The sequence below is a fragment of the Podarcis melisellensis genome, assembly GCF_964234715.1.
Source record: "Podarcis melisellensis genome assembly, chromosome: 2".
NCBI lineage: Eukaryota > Metazoa > Chordata > Lepidosauria > Squamata > Lacertidae > Podarcis > Podarcis melisellensis.
In genome coordinates, this window is record NC_138529.1 from 35,509,418 (window position 1) to 35,529,314 (window position 19,897).

General features: G+C 43.8%; 1 protein-coding gene across 1 annotated transcript in view; it reads left to right on the top strand.

Moving 5' to 3' along the window:
* Window positions 1-19,897, top strand: part of MGAT5B (alpha-1,6-mannosylglycoprotein 6-beta-N-acetylglucosaminyltransferase B) — a 182,495-nt gene that overhangs the window by 72,335 nt on the left and 90,263 nt on the right. Inside the window, exon 3 of the mRNA XM_081897547.1 lies at window positions 4,312-4,456. Within this exon, the coding sequence (XP_081753673.1) occupies window positions 4,312-4,456 (145 nt within the window). The remainder of the gene's footprint in view (window positions 1-4,311; window positions 4,457-19,897) is intronic.

The following is a 19,897-nucleotide window of genomic DNA, read 5'->3' on the forward strand; positions in this document are numbered from 1 at the left end:
TCATAGCTGAGGTGCTCTGTGGTGCTCCCTAGGCTCAGCACCCAGTGCAGCAGAACCAGTCACGCTGCCCTAAATTCGCCTCTGGAAGCACTGTTGCATATGTAGCATATTGAGGCCAGGGTGTAAAGTGGGTTGATTTTCACACCTCTCTTCTTTTACTTCATTAAATGTATGCAACTCTTTGAAGGTGACCTGGAAACTGCAATTAATCCATAATGCAGCAGCTAGACTGGTGACTGGGAGTGGCCACTGGGACCACATAACACCAGTCCTGAGAGATCTGCATTGGCTCCCAGTACATTTCCAAGCATGATTCAAAGTGTTGGTGCTGACCTTTAAAGCCCTAAATGGCCTCGGTCCTGTATACATGAAGGAGCGTCTCCACCCCCATTGTTCAGCCCAGACACTGAGATCCAGTGCCGAGGGCCTTCTGGCAGTTCCCTCATTGTGAGGGTTACAGGGAACCAGACAGAGGGCCTTCCTGGTAGTGGCGCCCGCCCTGTGAAACACCCTCCCATCAGATGTCAAGGAAATAAGCATCTATCTTACTTTTAAAAGACATCTGAAGGCATCCCAGTTTAGGGAAGTTTTCAATATTTACTGCTGTATTGTTTTTAACACTCGATTGGGAACCTCCCAGAGTGGCTGGGGAAACTCAGCCAAATGGGCGGGGTATAAATAAATTATTATTATTATTATTATTATTATTATTATTATTATTATTATTATTTCATTTCAGTGAAGCAGTTCCTGGAGGACTGTTGTGTCTTAAATAGCCAAATATCCCTTTTCTAAACAGGGATGTGTTTTGATTAGGGTTTCCACAATTTTAATGGACAGCAGCCCTATGCCTGTAAAAGGCAGGTGTTCTCTTCCAGAGGAACAGACTGATTGCAAAAGCTTCAGTTGCTGATTTTGGCCAGAGAGCTTCTGTTCATTTAAAAAACAATGTGCACATCCCCCAAGTCAACTCTGTATCAAATGCTATTATATATATATCCCACAGCAGTATTCTTCAAACTTGGTTTTCTAGATGCAGTTTCCATTATCCCAGATCATTGGCGAAGCTGGCTGAGGGTGGTGAAAGTTGGGAGTCCAAAATATCTGGGGCCTCAAGGTTGAAGAACAACTGAACTATATGGCTTGTTTGATTTTTTTTAAAATATTAGGTACACATTTCTTTTTTGAATAATTCCATCATTCCGCTTTTCTTCTTGCTCGCTCCCTTCTACTTTCCTTGTTTGATTTTGATTGCAAGCTTTTGGCAAACTTTATTTTATTCCATACTGGATTGTGGTGCATTCAGTACCATTTTGCTGCTCATGAACATTTGGGATTGCTCAAGGCAAGATGCAAATAAAAACTATGTATGAAGAAGTCCTCGAGGGACCTGGCGGCTGCTTATGCGAATGGCTGCCCTGAGAATCCACTTCCACTTATGATTTGCTTAAGCATTTGAGGAGCTGAGTTTTAAACGGCAGAGGGAGGTGTTTTGCTTCTTGGGGTAGCATGAGCAGGGGAGCAAAGAAGGGGAAACCTGGCTCTTGAGTTTGGTCTGGCCCAACTAAGAAAAGTTTAACTGCATGACCACACCTGTTTAAGTTGTCTAGATCCCCTTCTGGGCAGCATTTAGAGCTTTCTTTCCCCAACCCCTACTGAGGTCTAGTCATAATTTTTTCTTCTTTGTTTTGGCTCACTTGTTCTGGTTGGTCCTGAAAAGAGAGTTGTTTTTATCTCCTTTGTACTATCAATGAGGGGCTTCATTTGGTTTGAATTCAGCCTGCTTCACTTTATTTAGCTTCCAGATAATTAGGTCACATCAAGAAGTGTGGAGGGATAGAGAGAAAAAAATCTACCAGTGTGGTGTAGTGGTTAAGAGCGGTAGACTCGTAATCTGGGGAATCGGGTTCGCGTCTCCGCTCCTCCATGTGCAGCTGCTGGGTGACCTTGGGCCAGTCACACTTCTCTGAAGTCTCTCAGCCCCACTCACCTCACAGAGTGTTTGTTGTGGGGGAGGAAGGGAAAGGAGAATGTTAGCTGCTTTGAGACTCCTTTTGTTAGTGATAAAGTGGGATATCAAATCCAAACTCTTCTTCTTCTGATGATGGTATACACACCCCTGAGGCATTTGAGTGACAAGAGGTCTACCTAAAACAAAATCTCTTACAGCTTACCAGCTCACCCTTGGGCAGTGCTAGAGCTGCTGGCTGCTCATGAGGTTTACTGCCAAGGTATGTGATGCTGAAGCTGTCAGAGCTTCCTCAGCACATCTCTAAGGTGCTTTGGGAAGGCAGAACAAGGAACCATTTTTTTAGCAAACCCAAGGCTTGAAGCCAGAGTGGAGAGGACTAGGTAGTGAGGCAGGATACCTGCACGGAAGAATGAAATGGAATCTGGCAGTTAAATAGTTAATTGTGTTTCATATTGTGGTATGTGGCATCCTGATTCCATATGGGGGAGCAACAGTGCCTTTAGGAGCAGCTGGAAATACAGAAATTAAGGAGGTGACTTCCGCTCACCCCATTTGCTTGTTTATAGAGTGATAGGGAAAAGTCACCTGCTTTATTTTTGCACATCAGGCTGCTCTTAAAGGCACTGGAGCAGAGCTCAGAAATAAGTTGGCAACCCTAGCAAAACCTCTCTACCCAGGAAAAGTGACAATGTAAACAAAAACAGGGCTGTCATCCCCGGTGAGTGGAGTTCAGCTTTGTAGCGAATTGCCTTCTGCATGAATCAAAATAGCGAGAAGTTTTAGCTGAATGATTCCATAAGTCTCTATTTATGATAGGATAGCCAAGATTCTTACTGATAGGGTTCCTGTGCTTCATGGAGGAAATACACAAATCCAATGATATTCTTATACCACTGTTTGATTACTCCAGTGTGGTTCACACCAGAGCAAGTACATTTCAAGTCGACACATTAAAATACATCAAAATCCACGATATACTTTCTTGCCATTGTATCCTTACTCCAAGACAATTGTAACTTGGTGATTGTTTGCTTTGCTTGTCTGGGACATCCAGAAATTCAGCTTCTGGTTGTGGATCTGTGTTTTGTGCTAAAAAATATGTGTTACATAACTGTGTCAGTTTGCATCTCAGCAGGCTCTAACCCCTGCTGCTGTGTAAATGAAAATGTGTTGTACCTTCTTTAAAAGGAGTCTATGAGAGTGGAATGATAGGTTTAATGAGTATTAGCATTATGCAATAGGAACTAATTCTCTGCCCTCTAACCTCATCATAAGGTCTCTTGTGCATTACCAAAAGAGAGAAAATAAAAGGCAATAGGTGTAGCTTCAGGGTGACTCACCAGGTCACCCCAGTGTTTAAAGGGCAGGGTTTTGTTTTTTAAAAAATGGTAGAGTCAGCATAAAATGGTAGGGTCAGCATTTTTTTTTAAAGCAGGGTCAGCATAAAACATGGCAGATGACACCTTATCTTCATGCAATGTAGTGCCTGAGTGTATCAGTGCATTTACTCCAAACCCACCCTTGAGTTAATAGGCACTGATATTCAACCATTGTGCTAAAGGCTCTTAGTACAGACACATTATGTGATGGAAGCTGATAACCTCTATAATGCACTCCAGAGCATGTTTACTCAGAGGTAACTCCCAGGGAATTCAATGGGACTTACACCCAGGTGCATACACACTGGGATTGCAGCCTAAATGTTAGATATACTGAATCATTTATATTATTTATGTTGTGAAAATAATATAAAATATATAATATAATATAATATAATTATAATATAATATAATATAATATAATATAATATAATATTAAATATACAATACTATATACAGCACTATACATACTCAGAGTAAACCTGTTGAAGTTAATCAACATGAACAGGGATTTTTTACAGTGGTACCTCGGGTTAAGAACTTAATTCGTTCTGGAGGCCTGTTCTTAACCTGAAACTGTTCTTAACCTGAGGTACCGCACGATTTCTGTTCTCGTCCAGAAGCAAAGTTCTTAACCCAAGGTACTATTTCTGGGTTAGCAGAGTCTGTAACCTGAAGCATCTGTAATCCAAGGTACCACTGTATTCATTTGGACCACGCACACCCCAAGTGCACAAAGTGTCACTTAGCTGGATGCAGCCTCCTGGAAAGTATTACATTATTCAAGCAATACTGCACACACACACACACACCGCTGCACACCCCACTACGACCCTTTCCACTATAAAATTAATTGTTGACTTTCAGCTTCACACACCTGTCTGAATGCTTTTCTGCTGCCTCCTGAGGACCACTGCAGACTGTGCTTACCTTTCCTCTTGCTTTTTTGTTTGGCTGCAGTGATGGGTGCTCTGGAGTCCAGAGGGGTGCTGCGGAAGATGAGTGACATGCTGGAGATGATGGTGAAGAGGATGGATGTGCTAGCCAGGCTGGAGAATAGCACGGACTTCCGGAAAGGGGAGGAGACACATTTCCCTATGGACAGGTTAGTAGTACCAGTAGATATGAAACATTGGCCTGAAGCATTCATTGATACAGGTTCCTCTTTTCCTGGATCCAAGAAGTGGGTGAGACCCAGATCTGCATATGGAGTTCATATGGACTGATTACTCCAGCTGCTGCATGCTCCGATTCCTCAGCTCTTTGATTCTGATGGCATATTATGGGTTCAGGAATATAGCTTAATTCAGGAGTGGTCAACTTGTGGCCCTACTGGCGTTCTTGGGCTACAACTTCCACAGTCTCTTACTGTTGGCTGTTCTTGTTGGGGCTAATGGGAGCTGAAGGCAGTGGCATGTGGTGATTTTTTTCGAAGGAGAACAGTTGGGCCAGAGCCGCCTGCTTGTGAGGGTGATGCGGTGGGGCGGGGAGGGTCACAGAAGTGAACATCTCACCTCCCTCCTTAAACTGGACAGAAGCTTCCTGGGCTTTGGGAAGGAGGCAGGAGGGCTTCTGGACTCACTGGAGCATTGTGCCTCCCTCTCTAAGCCAGGCAGAAGCTTTCCAGGCTTTGAGAAGGAGGTGCCAGCGAAACATTTAGGGGATTAACCTAGTGCCTCTAGTCCACTGACCGCACACCGCTGGCTAGAGCCCAATAACACCTGGAAGACCATCGATTCCCTGTCCCTTGCTTAAATCATTAGATGGGTTGCTATTTTTTAACTGGAGAACCGGACATTACCTTCATGGTTAATGGTCCACCTTGCTTAGCAAGCAAGGTTTCAGTATTGCTCCCTGCAAGTGATGGAGAAGGGCCAAGGGCACTGATGAGTGGTGCCACAGCTACTGTATCATTAATGTTAATTGTAAGGTCTATTTCTCCAGTGGGCAACTCTCTTCAATAGCACTAGGTTTTCAATTGTGGGTTTTTCCTATTGCCATTTAGTATTAGAGAGTGGAGGGTTTTGAGCTTCAATCACAGGCTTGATCTTGAGCAATCCAGTTAAATAAATTATTTATCCGGGGGAATCTGATCCAAGAATCAGCTGCGGACTGTGTGGGTAGGGAGGTAAATACCCTTTAATAAGTTACTATCAAACAGCATCTCCATAAGGAATGGAATCAGAAATTCTGTAGGCACCATAAAATGACTAATTACCTCCACATAAATGATTGGTTTTAAAATAATGACTGGAAGTGCAATTCAGTTTTTACTAAGGCTAACAACGTCAGTTAATTTGTATGATGGATTGACTGCGTGTTTTGAAATGTAGAGCTTTTAATTTGATTTCAACTTGATCTAGCTCTTGAGAGTGTGCATGGTTAGTTTCTGATGACTGTGCAATTGTTAACAATGGAAACAACATTTTTTGAAGAACAAAAAAGTTGGGCACTGTCATGGAACAAAGTTAATATCCAAAGTAATTAACACCACAATCTTCTAGTAACAAACAAACAAACTCCCTCCCCTCTCTTTCTCGCTCATTATCCACTTCAAAGTATTTTGTGTATTCAGACAATAAATTTCCCTTGCTTACTTTGGCTGTGAACAAACAGTGGCTCCAATCTGAAGAAAGTTAGTTGGGCTGAAGTGACCTCAATAAAATTAATGGGTCTTTCTTTTTTCACAACTATCCTGTCATACTCAATTTCACTGGAATTTAAATGAAGCAAAAGCCTTTCCAGGTGGGAGGTCAACAGGCCAGTGGCAGACTTTGGGCTCTCAAATTTTAGCCTGTGAAATGCTAAAATATGGCACCCCTGTCTCTTATGCTCCACTCTACATTGTTGTTGCAGCGCCCCCTGCAGCTCTGGTACCTGGTACTGCTGAACTGGCCATGCTACCCTAAAACTGCCTCTGAATAGGCTTTCAGGGACTTAGAGGTGATACTCATGCTAATTTCCTGTCTTCCCAAGGTCTCAGGTGAAACAGATTTTGCAGGTTTTTGTAGCTCTTCAAGTCTCACTCTGGAATAACTCAAACCAGCCAGGATGACAACACAATCCTGTGCAAGTCTAATAAGACGTAAACCCCACTGGAATCATTCTCTGGTAAAAGTGTATGGAATTGCTCCTGAATGTGCATATTACATGCAGAATATCAAATGCTCTTGCTGTCGGCTATAGAATATAGGTTAGGAATGACTGAAGGTCAAATATTAATACAATCAATCATCAAATAGATATTAAATAGCATGCATAGTCTATCAAATATTGGAAGTCAAAATTGACTTCAGGCGTTGAGACATTGAATATTTAGCAGATATTGGACATCAATAACGTATGAGAAGGTTTTATGAAGTTAATGCATTTTGGTTGTAGCACACACACACACACAGGGAAAGTGCTGAAAATTGCGTTGCTGTATGATACAATACAGCACCATTGAGAGCTCCAAAGGTGCTAAGCTGCTTTTTATCTGGACTATGCAGCTGAAATCGATGGTGGTGCCCAGTCTTGCTCCTTCCCAATTATCTTATTTTCTTTTCCCTGCAGGGGTTGTAGTACAGAGAGATATCTGCACACCATTACTTCTTCTAAGCCCCAATAAGAAGCAAAGGACTTAATAAGCCCCTGGTCTTTGGCTTCATTCCAGTTCAATGGTCCAAGCCTGCTTTCGAAAGAGAGAGCTGCCAATTTCCTCTATAATGCAGCAGCAATCTGCTTTGAAGTTAAGCTTTGATTAAGTTAGTAGCAAATAACTGGATGGCAGAGTATTCAGTTGACTGCAGGTTTGCTTTGGCAAACTCTCCTCCTTCTCCTCCTCCTCACCCCACCAGCCACACTTTTCTCCATCTGAAAGCTTGTTGGCCGCTAGATCTAAGGTCTCCTTGGCAGGGGCGCCAGCTCTGTGGGCAGAGGAACTTTAGACCCCTAAAGTTTTAAGGAGGGGCTCAGCCCCCTCAATATCCAGCAGCAATCTCACAATGTCATGCAACATCACGTGTTGGACGTCACGATGTCGTGCTTGTGATGTCATGATGTTGTGTGATATCAGGGCGCTGTGCATGTGACATCAGCCCTCTCAATCATGAGTGCAAGCCAGCACCAACACTCCCTGGCATGATTGATTTTCTTCTTCTTCTAATCTTTGAAAGGGAAACAGACATTCAGGCCACCAGAAATGTTATGACCTATAAATGGGTTAAGGAAGTTATCTATATGAGAAGTCAAAGCTAGCTCTGGATAATCATTTAGGGCACTTCATACAGTGGTAGGGGGATGCAGGTGGTGCTGTGTGTTAAACCACAGAGCCTAGGACTTGCCAATCAGAAGGTCAGTGGTTCAAATCCCCACGACGGGGTGACCTCCCGTTGCTCGGTCCCAGGTCCTGCCAACCTAGCAGTTCGAAAGCATGTCAAAGTGCGAGTAGATACCATATTTTTCACTCTAGAATTTGCACCAGACCACAAGACGCACCTAGTTTTTGGGGGAGGAAAACAAGAAAAAAATATTCTGAATCTCAGAAGCCAGAACAGCAAGAAGGATCGCTGCGCAGTGAAAGCAGCAATCCCTCTTGCTGTTCTGGCTTCTGGGATAGCTGCGCAGCCTGCATTCGCTCCATAAGACGCACACACATTTCCCCATACTTTTTAGGAGGAAAAAAGTGAGTCTTATAGAGCAAGAATTACAGTAAATAGCAGGAAGGTAAACAGAGTTTCTGTGCACTGCTCTGGTTCACCAGAAGCAGTGTACTCATGCTGGCCATATAACCCAGAAGCTGTACGCCGGCTCCCTTGGCCAATAAAGCAAGATGAGCACCGCAACCCTAGAGTTGGCCACGACTGGACTTAATGGTCAGGGGTCCCTTTACCCTTTTATACAGTGGTAGAGAGACAAATGAAGTGGCACATTCAAATTCCCAGATCACGTAGATTTGTGGAAAAATAGGGTGTTTATTTCCATCTCTAAACTCAGATGCACTTGACCAAATAGTAACAATAATAATCTTGAAGTAAATGAAGGCATTTGAAACCTCTGGATTTATTAGTTAAATGGTTTTCAGCTGATTTGAAACAAGTTCTCCCTAGCTGTTTGCTTTGTTATGAAGGCATTACAGAACGGCTATGAACATTTTAAAAATTCTCAAGGATGTAAGGGACTATTAGAGTGCAAGGCCTAGAAACAGATGGGGCTGGATGCTGTTGGCAGGATTTTCAGTTTATTGATCAACTGCTCGAGTGGGTGCACGGATGTTTGTTTGCTTGTTTGCGAAATTTCTATACTGCTTTTCAGTTGGGTGTCTGAAAGTGGGGTGCCGAGCCAGTCAAATAAAATTAATTAAAACCCATGACCACGTTTAAACAGCAAAAATCAATATATAAAACATTGAAACAGCCAAGAACATCAGAAAAAGAAATGGCAGACAACAAAGCTTACTCCCAAATGCTGTTTGTGTGAAAGGATGGCATATGAATGTGTAAGAACAGCTGCTTGATATTCCCAAGTCATGGGTTCAGGATCCAGTGGGATCTAGCCTGCTGCCTATGATGGCTATCTAGGGAGAGCAGCTCCTTACCTACATGCTATGGATACACCTGTATGCAAAGTGCATAAGGAATCCAGGGTATTCTTCAGGTCTCTTCTGACAAATAGTTTCACTGAATTTGGCACTTGTCCCAGAACTCGGATGTCTTTGTTTTCTTTGTTACCTTTTTATCCTAGATAACTGGAGTTCAGGGTAAGGAGAAATGAATATGCCAACTTTGGTTTTCCTCAGTTTCTCATTTTTCCAATCTTAAATTCATTTCTCCATGTTTCTGCAGCAATCTTCAGTTCTTTTTAAAAAAGCTCACCATGAAAATTCAGCAGCAATTTAGTGTGAATTTCTCTGTAGAAGCACACTTTGGTATATAGTTGTGACTAATGTACCCAGTGCTCCCCCCCCCAGGGGGTACTCAAGGGTAAGGAAAACTACATGAAGGTCTTCTATCGCTGGTATATAACTGAAACTGAAACTTTTTACTGTGATTTTACGTTAAGAAAGCATTTCTGTTGCTAAAAACCAATAAAGATGAATTGGGTGGCGGGGGGGGGGGGGGAAGGGTATGCAGTACCGGAACCTCTTTTTGTTGTTTAAAAGTGTGGTGCTTACTGTAACAACTTCATGGTGACTACCAGAACCTATTTTTCTAGAAGAAAACCACTGAATGTACCCTAATATTTTTGTATATTATCTTCACCAATATATGTAGTTATATGCATACTTTCCCCTGATAAACACCCTTTTTTTTAACACATTGGTTTTGTATGAGAACTGCATTCTAAAATCTGAAATGTGAAGGTGGCTGTGTTTTAGTTCACATATTGGTTTGAGACGCCTGAATTAGGTAGTTTCTCATTCAAATATACTGCCCCCCCTCCCCATTTTATCCTCACTTCAACCCTGTAAAATAGGTTAGCTTAGATGTTGACTGGACCAAGGTCACCCAGAGAGCTTCTTAACTGAGTGGGAATTTGACAGTTGCATTTGTGGCCTATTATGCCTGTCATGATGTTATAACAAGTAGTAATGTCTTGTCACCAGAGCAGAAACCACTGCACCTGCTACCACAGTGCTCCCTTCAGTGGTGGAGCTTCATGCTCTGGCACCGGGGGACAGAGAGCAGGCGGGGCTGGAGCGTGTCCTAAGGGCGTGACATGCTGCCCTCAAGGGCGTGGCACACATCCTGGGGGTGTGCCGTGTGCCCTGGCACGCCAACTGCGGGGCATGGTGCCCAGAACGGGAAGGGGGCAGCCGTGATGGCACCCCACTGGGATTGCGCTGCCGGGGGTGGTGCACTCCCCCCGCACTCCTCTTCCTCCGCCAGTGGCTCCCTTAGCTTAATTGAACCCTGCTGCAGGAGAGAAAGGCCATGTCTGTGCTGCCTAGACAAAATGGCTGCTTAGTTTTTCTAAGGGATACATGCAGATACACTAGTTACTTATAAGCCAGAAGAAAAGAAGAGCTGACCCCTTGATTCCCTGATTAATTCTAGACCAGGAGTGCTTTAGGGAAGTGCCTTCAGCACAGGATGCATCTTTCTGCTCACCTAAACAACGCTCAGTTAAGTGGTGATAGCTAAAGGAATATCTGTTTGGACAGATAGTTCTCCCTGTTCTCCTCTCTCATCTGCCCTTGGTAATTAATGCCCAGTCTTGGCAGTGTTGATCCCAAATTGGCAAATAGCTAAGCCCTTGTGCCTTCCTATAAGGAAACATTCCAGCTTTGAACAGAGAGAGAGAGAGAGAGAGAGAGAGAGAGAGAGAGAGAGAGAGAGAGAGAGAGAGAAGGCAGTCTTCCCATGATGGGGCTTTGTGTCAGACACTGCCCATCCTGAGGAAATGCTGTCAATGTCCTTTAATGTCAAGAGAGAAGCACCCTGTCTTTTTAGCCCAGTAATTAAGTCTTAGGACCAGCTCTGCAAATTAATGTAATGCTTGAGCCAAAGTGGAATAGTCAAATTCTCTTGTAGTTCCTTTTGTCTAAATTGCTTGTTCTGCCAATGCATTCCTCTTTCTGCGGTTAAGGTACTTTCTGTGGTTAAGGTACTTCATTGGCAAACATTCTAGTCTGGTATGATGCAATTAAAAAGCAAGAGCAACCCTGAGTGCCTACATGTTCTATAAAAAGCCGTAGTGAGGATGGCTGTCGGTCAGGAACCATGGGAGCTGCAGTCCAGTCATCACCGGATGGCACCACATCCCCCACCTGCGCTCTATAAACATTGCTGGCCAGATTAGAAGTGGGGACTGGGAAATTGGAATAACTCCATTCCGAAAGGAAGAGGAGAACCCACCCACAGTCTACCCTCTTAAGCCATTAGGAGGGACTCTCTGCCTTTGGAGTGGGGGGGGGATAGGATATAAGTGGCTGGTGGCAAATACCAAGAAAAACCTAGAGGAAGTCCCAATGTGCATTAACCCATGGCAAGTGTCAAAGTCCTGTAGACAACTGGTTCATGACCAGGGAGGGAGGGGTCATGAACCCAGCCTTCTGATTCCCAGAACCAGAGCTCTGCCATTGCACAGAGTGCCAGGTTTCCAGGGACAATAATTGCCAGGTGGTGCTAAGCTACTATCCTGAATTGAATTCATACCTAGTTCCTGCTTTGAGTTTCTGGTCAAGGCATCCTAGTGACTTGGAGTTGCAGTGGTTGGAACTGATCTCCACTTCAGGACTAGATGGAGAAATGTTCAGGTCTTTCCTAGGCTTTGCCAGTCGAGCTCATTTGCTCTTTCAGTGTGTAGGAGAATACAGTGGTATCTCGGGTTACAGGTGCTTCAGGTTACAGACTCCACTAACCCAGAAATAGTACCTTGGGTTAAGAACTTTGCTTCAGGATGAGAACAGAAACCGCACAGTGACATGGTGGCAGCAGGTGGCCCATTAGCTAAAGTGGTGCTTCAGGTTAAGAACAGTTTCAGGTTAAGAACGGACCTCCAGAACGAATTAAGTTCTTGACCCAAGGTACCACTGTATTGCTGTTTTCTTGGTAGGCTGGGTGATCTGAGCTTATGACATATTCCATCCTTGCTGTGATTTAACTTTTCTTTCACCTCTCTCGTTCTCTGGAACCAGGAGAACTGAGACTGGCAAGCACTTTTTAATTCTTCAGATGTTTAGGTGCAAGCAGATGCAATAAAAAGGTGTTAATTTCAAGGCAAACCTCATTTGAGGTTTCTAATTAATAGCACTGGCATGTTGTTTTCTTGTTCGGGGCTCCTGGAACACACCATCTGCAGCACCACTTTTATCCAAATTGTTTTTTTGAAGAATTCTCTGCTACTTAAACGCAGATCCCAAATCAAATTAGAACAGCTCGCTTTCAACACCCCTTCATGAAGAAGAATGAGAATGGAACCTCTAGGTGTTCCGTAGAGTGCCTGGGCAATCCATCACTTCGCTTAGATGCAGCTACTTCTTCCTGGGTGGAAACATGACAGCAATCCCCAGGCAGCAGCAGCAACAGGGCACAGCAGGGGCTTCTGGGCCAGTGAGTGGTGAAGAATGGCTGCTGTTGCATCAAAATGAGGAGAGGGAGCTGGAGTAGAGACAGCATGTCCCCGTTCATTCATTATCCATGCTGAAATCACGACAGGATGTCAGGGGTAGTTGGCAGCGGACTACAATGACTTCAGAAGCTGCCGACAGTGCTAGAGTTTGGCCCCGACAAAGATTCCCAAATAGATGCATCTGTTGGTGCGTGGCTAGAGACGCCACATTGTTTCCTTGGTCCTGTGCCTTTAACAGCATAAAATTGCAAGGGAAACTTTTCTTGGCATGGAGATAAAGCGAAGAATAATGCTTAGTTCACTTGTTTAATTTCTGCAGGTCAGACACAGGAGAAGAGCTGCATATAAAAGGGAAAGTGGTGATCCTTTGCTTGCCATGTTCATGGGAGAATTGGTAATTGTGTGGGTTTTTTTGTAAAACGTATGGAGGCATTTCAGGGCAGGGGGATGAACCATGACATATGAAGGAAATGGGGATTTACCTCTTAGCCCCCACTATAGTTCCAGTGAAGAATGGGGGCCCCACAGGTGTAATTTGCAATGGGAGAGAAGTTTTTGTTGTCACTGGCCTCTTTCAAGGTTCTGCAGCTCCTTGAAAGCTCTGAGCACAGGTCTCTATTATAGTGGTACCTCGGGTTACATACGCTTCAGGTTACATACACTTCAGGTTACAGACTCCGCTAACCCAGAAATAGTACCTCGGGTTAAGAACTTTGCTTCAGGATGAGAACAGAAATCGTGCTCCGGCGGCACGGCGGCAGCAGGAGGCCCCATTAGCTAAAGTGGTGCTTCAGGTTAAGAACAGTTTCAGGTTAAGAATGGACCTCCGGAACGAATTAACCCAAGGTACCACTATAGTCTGTTGCTGTTGTTTTGTTTTATTTTTTAAAATGACAAAGTACAGTAATATACTTCTCTGTACCTGAGAAGTTCTCTGAGTCCAGCCTTATTTGATTCCCAAACTGATAACCAAATTTGGCTATTCTAGGTGGTTATCAGAGATGATGATGATGCTTTGATACACATTATAGTCACTTAGGGCTCATCCACACCCCGGTTGTCCCATGTCTGTTGTCTGTTTTTAATTTTTTGAAATGTTGGTCACATAAACTGCACACCTTCTATTAGGATCATGACTGCTTCATATTTTATTTTCCCCACACAGCAATTAATATCAGTATGACAGAGGAATGAGTGTGTGATTTTGCTGTGGCATATGAAGTGCCATTCTCCCATGAGTACACATCTCAGGAGCCGATGAGTCTCCATGAATGAGATGTTTAAGTGTGGAACTTCCCTTTGTAGTGTTAAAAGTTAAAGTGAATTGCATTCAAGAGTTTTAAGTCAAGTACCATATAGTTTAATTGATGGGTGGACCGGAGCCACATAGAGATTTTCTGCTTCCATGGAACTGCACTGACATTATTGATTCCCAGCCTAGATTATGTCCCAAAGTAGGTTATACTTCACAATATCTGAACATTATTCATCAATCATGCACACGATGCAAAAGTATATGCATAAATCCTCTCATATAAAAATCTTCATTCTCCAAACATCCCTGGCAGAGATATTGCTTCTATTTCCACTTTACATATTGCAGCATGCCACCTCAATCTCTGAGCGGTGTGAGATTCCAGGGGTTCCAGATGCTTAGCCAGGGTTCAATTTCCTTCAGAATGAGGGACAGCAGAGGCTGTGATGTCTTTATGATATATGGTGTATTTACACACATATATACAACCTGAGGCACGTGGGTGGCGCTGTGGGTAAAAGCCTCAGTGCCTAGGGCTTGCCGATCGAAAGGTCGGCGGTTCGAATCCCCGCGGCGGGGTGCGCTCCCGTTGCTTGGTCCCAGCGCCTGCCAACCTAGCAGTTCGAAAGCACCCTCGGGTGCAAGTAGATAAATAGGGACCGACTTCTAGTGGGAAGGTAAACGGCGTTTCCGTGTGCAGCTCTGGCTTGCCAGAGCAGCGATGTCACGCTGGCCACGTGACCCGGAAGTGTCTTCGGACAGCGCTGGCCCCTGGCCTCTTGAGTGAGATGGGCGCACAACCCCAGAGTCTGGCAAGACTGGCCCGTATGGGCAGGGGTACCTTTACCTTTACCTTTATACAACCTGAGCCTAGGAGGGACAGTTTGCAGCAAGACCCCCAAGTGGCGTCTTGTTTCTCCCATAGTCACAGCCTTGGATTCAAAGAGGACTTGGGCATGGTTCTGTCTCCTTGGCTTCCCAACCTACTTCTTCTAGCTGACATAACTCAACTCTGCCCTTTGTCTTTCTAACTATCAGTGAGTTGAGGGAGGGCCCCCCCATCTATTTGCCTTCTGGCACAGAGCCACTTTGTTACCTTAGTGCCCCATACTTAAAGGGCCATTACCTCATCCAAAGCTAGCCAGGCTATTCCAGAAATTGAATCGGTACTGGATGCAGGAATCAGAAGGGGGCTCAGGCATACAGCCTACCCTCCCAAACCCTCCCAAAGCATAACAATATGTAGCAGTAGGCCTGAGAACAGTGCAACTTTTCAGTGGCCAGATTCAATTAATGGGTTGTGCTAGTGGAAGCCCGCATAAGGATTTTTTTCCACTAGCACAACAGGGTTTGTTTGTGTCTCCTCCTCCTCCTCCTGCATGCCCCCCCCAAATAAAATTGGCTCTGCATGCATTGGGGGAGCCCAGGTGGAGGAGAGGGGAAATTGTTCTGTCTGGCAAGCTGAAATGCTCGTGCTGACAGAAAGATCTCCTTAACAGTACATTGAGTTCCTCCCTGAGAAACCTCTGGGTAAGGCCAAATCTCAGTTCGTTGATCCACAACAGTTTTTATGAGATGCACTATTGTTTCATGTTAAAAATAATTTGGGGCTTCATCTTGAAAATTATTGCGGGATTGTCGTTTTTTCATACTTATGATGGTTCCTTAATTTCCCACTAAACCTCACTTTCTCTCTCCTTCCTTCCTTCCTTCCTTCCTTCCTTCCTTCCTTCCTTCCTTCCTTTTCCCTGAATGCTAATTCCTCAGCATTTCTTCCCCTTTGTTCTTTTCTGGCACTAAATTTCAATGCACTGGAGAGTCCATTTATCATGGGAAGCTTCTCTCTGCATTAATATTTGGTGGCAAACTGTTGACTGCGGACATTTGGAGCCAAGGGTTGTCATACTATCTCAGACCATTTACCGATGAAAGCCATGGCACAGGGAGTTTCCTGCACATCCAGAAATGCTGAGAGCAAAGTATGCTGGGGGAGATGGGAGGGAGGGACAAGTGTGCCAGACTTGTGCTACTTTTTCCTATGGCTGGTTATTCTGCAAGGAAAATAAATGGAAGGCGCATTCTTCTTTTTAAATGTGCCTCTTATGTGAAATAGGAGAGTTAAGCTTATTCGTGGTTGTTTCTGTGCTGGAGCAGCTTTTACAAAGATAAGGTTACAGAATTCCTGGCATTTGGGAATAGAGATGAGAAGGCCTGAGAGAAAACCAGAAAAATGAGGATGGGGTTGCAGAAAAATGGGGGGTGTGTGTGTCCCCACTCCATATTTTCTGGTTTCCCCCCAAACCTTCACATCTCTAAACCAGGAATGGTGAAGCTGTGGTCCTCCAGCTGGTGATAGACTCCAGTTCTCACTGGAGAATGGTCAATGGTCAAGGAAGATGGGAGGTTTTGGTCCAAGAACATCTGAAAGGTCAGAGGTTCCCCATCCCTGATGGTCTAGGCCCATGGTTCCCAACGTGGGGCACACGTCCCACCGGAGAGCAATTTGATTCTTAAGGGGGGCAATTTGAAAATGAGTTATTAACAGTGAATGGCCTTTTAGGCTTCCTCCACGTGAATAGAGTTCATTTTTTGAATAAAAAGTATTATACGTCATGGGAGGGAGGGCATCAAGTCCTATAGCCATGCCAAGAGTGTCTCAAATTCAGGCCCCGCCCTTACAAGAAAAGTTAAAAAATATTCATGGTGCATGTGATGTGTGCGGACAGCATGTTATGTGCTTCAATTAATTGTGAGAAGAGTACTTTCCACCCAGAAAGCTCCCTACAGGGAATAATAGTAGGAATGACTTTGTCTAGTCTGGAGAAAAAAACGAGCAACAGGTGGACAGGCAGGCAAGTATGGGCACTGAAATCAACTCAAGGAACAAGTTGCTCAGACTCAGCAGCCAGAGCAGAGTTTCCACCAGAAAGATGCCTATTGGCTCTCTTGTGTCACCTGACAAGAGCTGAAATAGAAGCAACATCAAACGCTGCTTTGAAACCACTCTTCACTGCCTGGTTAGGAAGGCAATTGATGCACCTTATATAAAGAGACATTTGAGACCCATGAATGAATGATACTTTATAATAGTTCAATTCCAACACATCCCTCACATTCTGTCTTTAAAAATACCTATTTTCTACCATTTGTATTTGTCACACATTGAAGTCACTGCTTTTGACAGCGAGCTGCTAAGAATACCAGATTACACTGAGAATGAATTTAGAATTTGTGCTGTGGAGACAATGCACAAAGCAGTAAGAGATTCATCTTTTAGTAATGCCCATTTTGTAAGAGGCAATAAAGATACAGCATCCGGTAAAGAGATAAACATGCTATAACTAAGCCAGAGTGGCAAAATTGGAGACAAGAGACAAAGCAGGGGGAATGGGGAATTAAATTAATGTGTGCACTTTTTTAAAATATATATATATATATAAGAGTCAACTCCCAGTCACCTCATACTGAAAATGAGCTGCCTTGGGGAAAGATATATCTTACAGGGAGTTTTTGAAGGATGATAAATACTGTAGTCAGTCTATTATAAACTGCAGTGTGAGCTGAATCTTAATCAAGACACAGAAATATAAATCTAAAAATAATAAAGGGAAAATCAATATTGATGCTCAGGAATAAAAGTACTATATTTTTGTTAGTAAACGTTTTTAAGGTCCCAGGGAAAAAATTATTTGAGAGAACCTACAGTAATTTACTTTAATTTCAATAGCTGGCAAGCTCCCAGAACGTTTGGGTGGAATTTATACCATTGCCACAAAACAAGCTTATATATAAACAAACAGCATTTATTACTTCACTGCTGGTAGCCTACCGAGGCACCAGAAAAATGTGCTAGCAGACTGGGAATGCACCAATGGCAGCATTCCTGTGAACTCTACTTAATACCATGGTATCATTTGATTATTAGGAAAACACAGTACAACCTACATACAGGGACTGTATAGTTATAAATCTCTCTCTCTCTCTCTCTCTCTCTCTCTCTCTCTCTCTCTCTCTCTCTCTCTCTCTCTCTCTCTCTCTCTCTCACACACACACACTTACATTAATAATAATAATTTATTCCTTTTCCAGTAAAAGATTCTCAAAGCAACTTACAAAGATGTAAAATACAAAAATGCCATAAAAACAAACAGAGAAGAATGAACCATAATCCCAGGGTCATGGGTTTGGGACTAGATGACCTGTGGCATCCCTTTCAGCTCTACGATTTTATACATAGTGCCAAAAGTGTTCCTCCACCAACAGCACAACAAGGAGGCTTTTCCACTAGGGCTACTGGGACACAGCCCTCTCAATAAGAATGTTAGGCAGTTTTTAACCACCCACCCCCACCCCAAAAAAATCCCACCCACAAAGCAACATATTCTTTTCTGTCCCTCACACATTTTATATTTCCATGAACTGAAAGAGGCTTCTAGAGACACTTCTGTGAAACTCTGGTTCTCTGGCCAATCAGCTCTCTACAGATCTGTAGGTAAAGATAAAGGGACCTCTGACCATTAGGTCCAGTCGTGACCGACTCTGGGGTTGTGGGGCTCGTCTCACTTTATTGGCTGAGGGAGCCAGCGTACAGCTTCCGGGTCATGTAGCCAGCATGACTAAGCCGCTTCTGGCAAACCAGAACAGTGCATGGAAATGGCGTTTACCTTCCCGCCGGAGCAGTACCTATTTATCTACTTGCACTTTGACTTGCTTTTGAACTGCTAGGTTGGCAGGAGGAAGGACCGAGCAACAGGAGCTCACCCCATTGTGGGATTCGAACCGCCAACCTTCTGTCTGGCAAGTCCTAGGCTCTGTGGTTTAACCCACAGCGCCACCCGCTGTAGAGAGGGGCTTAAATACAGCTGTAGAGAGGGGCTTAAATACAGCCACTCTTAATATTCGAAAGTCTGCTGAGAGTCTTATGGGGCGGGATCTCTTTGCCGTAGTCATACTCTTGGATTAAGTGTGCAATTTAATTTCTAAATGAGATGTATGGAGTGAAAATCATATCCGAAAATCACACTTGGTCCCTCTTATAGGAAAGCTCTTTCCCGGTTGTCTCCCTCTTCTTTCTCTGACCACTCTTCATCCTCCCACCACCAATCTCCTAAGTCTGAGTTTTCTACCCTTGAGAGTTCCCCAGCCGGTTCTTCCCACCATTCCTCTATATCCAACTGGTCCATGGCATCAGGTTTCCCCATCTTCGTTCAGCTGACCAGTTTTGTTTTGAAGGGGAAATGGCTGGGACAGGATTTAAGTCTTTCCCACCACTACCACCACCTGAACAGAAATTTGCCCTGAAGTGTGCTCATTGTAAAATGTGCTTATCATGACATGTAGCTTGGCCCTTGGTGTAAGATCAGGTTAAATTCCAACAAGCGTGTATGTCCCCTGCCTACATGGCCCCCCATATGCCCCCCATTAAACAATTTGAAAGGGTTGAATAGGTTCTGAAATTGAAACTTGCTCTATATTGTGTTCAGTCATTTGTCTTAAAATATCACTTTTCGATAGTTATGTGACAAAAATGCAAAGAGGCATGGCAGAGACTATCTATGCCATTATCTTACTCCGATATAGCTTACGGGAGTGTAATATTCCATGAGCCTTCTTGGGCTGAAACTCTGAAGTCTGTTTCCACAGAAACACCCATAGCACATTTCACAGAAATTCTTGCGGAACAGCTAATGTGACACAACGTCCTCATTTGGAAGAAATGAAAGGAGCATTTGAGAGTGCGATAGCCAAACACTCATTTCTAAGTTAATACTTTTTGATAAAAGAGCAGCTGACAGTTAATGGAACTGGTAAAAACTCTCTGTGAGTAATAGACCCAATTGCCATCTGTAGTAAAATACAGCCTTTTATTTGAGCTGTGGCAATTTTGTACCAGCTGGGAATCTTGACCATTAGGCCTCATTAGAAGTATAGCCCATTTTCCAGCTAAAAAGTCCCCCCAGAAGCCAATTCTGATTTCATCTGAATTAGCACTGATCATCAGAATACTAATAGGAAAGTTCATCTCCACTTAACTAGCTTGTTCAAGTGGCTTGCAGCGGAATACAAAGTCCTCATAATTTTCAAGAGATTATCCCTTCAAGAATGGAAGAGAAAAACAAAACAAATAGAAGACTGAACTGCAATAAGATTGGCGGCTTCTGGTGGCCCCACTGCAAGAAGGGGCTTCTAGTGGCCAGCTGCTCTACACAGCAGCTTATTCTTGCAGATGTTTGACTG